The sequence below is a fragment of the Vespula pensylvanica genome, chromosome 3, assembly GCF_014466175.1.
Source record: "Vespula pensylvanica isolate Volc-1 chromosome 3, ASM1446617v1, whole genome shotgun sequence".
Lineage (NCBI taxonomy): Eukaryota > Metazoa > Arthropoda > Insecta > Hymenoptera > Vespidae > Vespula > Vespula pensylvanica.
The window spans coordinates 1,555,031-1,560,879 of NC_057687.1; the positions used below are offsets into that span (position 1 = coordinate 1,555,031).

Sequence of the window (5,849 nt, forward strand, 5' to 3'; positions counted from 1 at the left end):
AATATACATATACGAAGATGTATATATATATATACATATATGAATAGGTATAGTAAATAATATAATCGCCAACATTCGTATATCATTAGCAAAATGTTGGTGTTCCAGTAACAAATATAATAAACAATTGCATATACAAATATACAAGCACATTTGTATTCAAAATCGACAAATAATGATTCAGCAATTGTAGTGCTACTCCTTTGGAACATAACCAATTCGACTCAATTATGGCATTACTTACTCAAGGCCCAGAGACCAATTGATACCTTGCACTAGGAACAGAATTAGTGGTTGCCATGCAACTAACCACCTTATCCAATCCAATAATTGACCATATAATACATGTGGCCGTTCCCATCTTTAAAAATCATTAAGGCTGATATAGCGTATACATACATGCGTATAGCATTTTGTAAAAAGAATGTTCTTTATCTGCAAAAGGATACGGATTGTGAAACATCTTCTTGAGATCGACCTTTTCTTTACAATAGGGACATGTCTGTTTTTTCCCTACGATGCACCAACCTCTAATGCAAAATTCATGAAAGACATGTTCGCAGCTAAGTTTAAATGTATTTTCGATAACACCTTCTTCGTGTTCTGAGACTAACAACTTGTTTCCACATACAGCACATACTCCTGGCTCTAAAGTTCTTGTTGGCATACTGCCTGGAGCATAATACTGTAAATTATATAAGATTTTATGAACATCGCAATAGTTTCATAATATATTTCTACAAAGTACTCACTCCTACGTGTGAAGCCATTTTGTCAGCACATATTTCAGCAACATCCCTTCCAAGAACTCCAAAATAGAGGCCATAAAATAAAAAAAGTACACCATAATCCATCCAAATTTGAGGCTTCACCTCAAATACAAGATTGAAACCAAAAAACGTTGCTAATATTATCATATATCCAATTATACCCAAAACATAACTAAGCTTGTAAATAAAGTAAAACCACTTGTACACTAATCTGTAAAAAAAAAGAAAAGAATATAACAAACAGTTCAATGAACTATTTTAAAAACAAAATACAAGACTTATTATTTTATAATAACAATCATACCTGGGAGTTGTACCTTGTATTGGTTTCTGAATAGCTTTTCTTACTACAAGTCCCGTTATACATGAAGTAACTAACCATAGAAAAATAAATCTCCACCATTGATTATATAGACTCATACCAAATGGAATTAGCCACATAATTATCAATGTTATTAACTACACAAAAATTATACACTTCTTATCGTGTCGATGATATGAAATATTATTAATATAATTAAGACGTACTTTATTTTACCTGATATGATTTAAAATGTCTCTTTTTCCATTCGATTAAAAAGATTTGTCCTAATATTAATGTTACTATTAAAATTATTAGCATTTCGACATGCATCGATTCATGGCCTTCATGTTCTTTGTGCATCTTTATATGTTCTACCCTAAAAAATCATTGAATTTTACATTTGCGCAAGCTGAATTTTTTTACTTTATTATATACTAATATATATTGCAACGAATAATAACTTTATATTATTATAAACGGTTTACCTCCATTTTTCTGCAGCGGTCATCTCGTCTTCACTCTGAAAAAATGAAAGACATTATTTATTTTATAATATCATAAATATACCTACATACATATCATATATTATTGATTAAATTCCAACTTATTTACAACAAATTGATAGTATATGCACGTTATATGAACACATCTTATCCCTATGTAAACATAAAAATAATTATAACGATAATGTCATTTTTGAATTCCTCATGCGATTTGAGAGGTTATACTTTACGTATGTTCACTTTATTTTCTAAATTATTATTATTAAGAAATTAAAATGTAAATTTATAAAAAGATATATACATACTTTATTTGGCATCGTATGTAGATCCATGATTTATAATATTTTTAACCAACAATGAATAAATAGATTTTAACAAACTGGCATAATGTACCCGTTGCTGGGTGGCACATCTTAAGGTACTATTCACACCGACGATGATAAACTCATATTAAGAATAATCATAAATTATTCTAAAATATCTGTATATAAATAAATGTTTACGTAAGAACAGTTGAAGATCAAATAAGATCGATTGTATATTAATTAATTTAAATATATAAAAGATTTTTTCACGACATTTAATTGTTTTTATATATATAAAAAATCTACACATTTAAATGATTAATATTTTGTTTTTAACTCCCACGTTGCAATAAGTCAGCCATATTGACTTTATAAAGAAGTGATAGGATACCGTGCGATATTTAATAAAATTTATATTAATAATTTTTTTGAATGACAATGACGTATATAATAATTTTTTTTCTAATAAAATTGACAGAATTATACGATCGTACAAAAGTTTGTAAATAAAGATCAATCCAAATTATTCAATTTTTTGTTACGTTGCTATACAAAGATTAAAGCAAATCAATCGATATAAAATACAAAATCTTATTACCGAGCCATTTGTTAAAAATAGAATGTAATTTAATTTTCCAGCCGTTGTATATAATGAAACATTTATTACCCGACATATATATACACATAACATATCTGTAAATAAAAAAATGTACTTTACGATAATATAAAGTATCAATAATAAAATCTAAACCTACCTTATAAGACAGATGAAAGATACTTATAAATTACATAAAAAGTAGTAACATTATCAAATAAGACTCGTACAAGTCGGTTACAGCGCACGAACTCGATTCTAAAACATAGTATAGAAAAGAAAAAATATACGTAGTAAATAACTTAAAACCACCTTAGGCGATATAATTTTAGCACAATACTTTATCGCTTCACGATATACATAAACGTAATAACATTTAAAGTGAAAACGTTTTAAAATTTCGCGGTAGACGAATTATCAAGATGGCGTCGCAACGTTGTCGATACAGCAGTGCCGTCTAGTGTAAATCTATTCGGACATGTTCGTACGTCGTCGGTCGTTGTCGGTAGATAAACCACGCCCATCGGAGCCGATCAGAGAGGGAAGCTGGTAACTCATTTCGTGAAGGAGCGACATGAGCGCTTGTACCGTTTCTTGAGAGAAGGCGCGACGCGATTACGACGGATTCCATTGCTGTAAAATACGCGCGACGGAGAAGTGTCAGCCGGTCTTGAGACCGTTCGTGAGTTCAGTGAGTGTTCCAGTGCGTGATTGGTTTCGTTCTGGACACGTGGTTACAATTTAGATTAAGTTTTGGAAGACGCTTCGAAAGAATATCGGCGTAGGAAGAAAAGAAAGATCGTCTGCCTCGAGGAATTACTTTCGAGTAAGTAAAAACGAGACGAAAGGAAATACGAGAAAATCTAATACGTTTTAACGGGTGCGTTTAACGACGATTTTATGTATCGAATTATTCATATGTTAATATACATATATATACATATATATATATATATATATATATATAATGTATGTGTATGTGTATCCTTTTGACAGCACCTCGATGAATTCTACGTAATTTGCCATGCATCGGTGCGTATACGACGACAGAGAAAAGAAATATATAGTATATACGACACGCATCGTGGCGAATCACGATCGAATTACATTTATTTTCTTTTAACGATATTATTTCTCTCTCTCTCTCTCTCTCTCTCTCTCTCTCTCTCTTTCTCTCTCTCTCTCTCTCTAAAGGATATCGCTAAGATTCGAATATACAACGAAAGATTCTCGTTAGTAAAACAAAAAAAGAAGACAAAGAAAATGGTCTTCGTAATATCGTTCTCGTTAATATTATTGGTACGTCGATTTAATATACTTTCTGCTTAGAATCTGTTTACGTAAAATCCCAGTCGAGTTGACCGAGGTTAGCGGTGATTACGTAGACGCGACGCGCAGCGATGTTCACGGTAAAGAATTTGAAAAACATTTCCGCGTGTTCTATCTTCCTTCCTACGATGGAACGAAAACGATCCATGTTTGGATATCGAATTATTTCTTTTCTTTTTCTTTTTTTTTTTTTTTTTTTTCTTCTTTTTATTTTATATCAATCTCTTCTTATCATATTCGGCATAGAATCGTAAGAAATATATTGTTGGTAAAAAATATTTTACTCGCACAATTTTTTCCACCGAGATTTGCCGAACTTTACGTTTGCCAACTAACGTTTCGTTTTAACGTCGAACGAAAAGTTTTGTCTGTGTGCGGCTTACTCGGTTTAACAGGTAGTCTCGTTGTCGTTCGTTCGTTCGTTCGTTCGTTCGTTCGTTCGTTCGGTCGTTGTTGCCACATCGAAAAGATTTTGTCTAACCTAAGTGACCCTGAATGTACATAGAATCGAATGAAAACCGAGACGAGTCTGGTCAATAGTTCTACCATCGATCTCCGTTCTATCGTTAGATCCAATATCGAATCCGTAGATCACGTTTATCTGTTGCGTTCTATCTGTCTCCGATCTCGTATCCTTTCGTTTTTCGGTATATACTATGTACGTGGGAACTGAATTCTTTTGTGTATGATTATATTTTGTAAATAAGAAAGAAGAAAAAAAAGAATAATCGATCGATTAGAGGTTATGTAATAATAACGCCATTTTATCAGACACCTATGATGACAATTGTACTTTGATTATTATGTATATATTCTTAATTTATATTTGATTTGTTTATTTCATAAAAATTCTTTTCGTATTAATTATATATATATAATTAATTTTATATATATATATTCTATATATATAATTGATTATATATATAATAAAAAATATTATAAAAATTCTTTTCATATTAATTATATGTATATATATATTATATATATTATATATATATAATTGATTTTATATATAAAAAAAATATTATAAAAATAAAAATAAAAATATAAAAATTCTTTTCGTATTAATTATATATATAATTAATTTAATATATATATATATATTTATATATATATGTCCAGTGTTTTTTGCATTGGTTAGAAAATACCTTTGCGTAGCGACATTCCTCTATGCGTTTAAATAGAATAGAAAAATGCATGACACGTAACTTCGTTTACTTTTCATTTTAGCATGTGCATATTAACGTAATGAATAATATTGCATAGTTATTCTGGTTACTTCGATACATAATTGTTCGTAGTGTGTAACGATAACATATATAGATACATTTAAAATAATAATACAAATATGTCTGACACACACTCACACACATACACACACGTACTTACGTATATACGTACGTGAAAATCGTCGGTAGAAAAAAAGATATTTTTGTTTAACGATCGAATATCATACCAATAAATACGTAAACAAATATATATATATATATATATACAACACATAAATAAAAATAAAACATTTATATATTCAGTTGCCGCACAGTCATCAGTGGATTACGTCGAAGAGGTTTACAAACTCGATTCTTAAGTCAGAGAACTTGGAAGGTACAAAGTTCTCGTGTTCGCTCGTTCGGATGTTGTATTCTCTATTGGCGAGTGTCCAAGTTTCGGTTCTGCTCTCACCGTGTTCTCTCTCTTCTAAGCTATTCTGCCATTGCCAATTCCACCTCGGTTGCGCTACGTGCTATCTTGTCTTCCACGAATGCAATGGTGTGCACGCGCGAGAGAATCTCTTCTCTATCCACTTTTACGCGCGGTACATTGATATACAGTGTGTCTTCAGTTTTTCCGAAGGAACTTTTCAAATCTCTTAAGATCTTGATGAATTTTGGAAGATTTACAAAATTTATGTTCTCTTTTCTTTTTCCTTTTTTTATTTTTTTATTTTTTATTTATTTATTTATTTATTTATTTTCGTTTTTGCTACGTAAATGTTTCTAAACTTGGATGGAACACTATTTGTTGAGAAATAAAAAACAAGCT

At 30.4% G+C, this 5,849-nt stretch overlaps 2 protein-coding genes across 8 annotated transcripts in view; one reads left to right on the forward strand and one right to left on the reverse strand.

Moving 5' to 3' along the window:
- Positions 1–2,161, reverse strand: part of LOC122627553 (RING finger protein 121) — a 4,035-nt gene extending 1,874 nt beyond the window's left edge. Inside the window, exons 1-7 of one of the 3 annotated variants that reach the window (XM_043808734.1) lie at positions 1,883–2,161; positions 1,560–1,594; positions 1,309–1,450; positions 1,075–1,229; positions 753–981; positions 450–685; positions 245–361 (exon numbers count right to left, since the gene is read on the reverse strand). In XM_043808734.1, the coding sequence (XP_043664669.1) occupies positions 245–361; positions 450–685; positions 753–981; positions 1,075–1,229; positions 1,309–1,450; positions 1,560–1,594; positions 1,883–1,909 (941 nt within the window). In that variant the 5' untranslated portion in view covers positions 1,910–2,161. Of the gene's footprint in view, positions 362–449; positions 686–752; positions 982–1,074; positions 1,230–1,298; positions 1,451–1,559; positions 1,595–1,882 lie in introns of those variants that run through there. The other 2 variants (XM_043808735.1, XM_043808736.1) reach the window with 2 other exon arrangements.
- Positions 2,162–3,028: 867 nt separating this feature from the next.
- The window catches only part of LOC122627551 (protein kinase C and casein kinase substrate in neurons protein 1), a 49,741-nt gene continuing 46,920 nt past the window's right edge, over positions 3,029–5,849 (forward strand). For 2 of the 5 annotated variants that reach the window (XM_043808725.1, XM_043808729.1), the window contains exon 1: positions 3,030–3,303. The gene's annotated coding sequence lies outside the window, so the exon portion shown is untranslated. Of the gene's footprint in view, positions 3,304–3,333; positions 3,358–5,849 lie in introns of those variants that run through there. The other 3 variants (XM_043808731.1, XM_043808730.1, XM_043808726.1) reach the window with 3 other exon arrangements.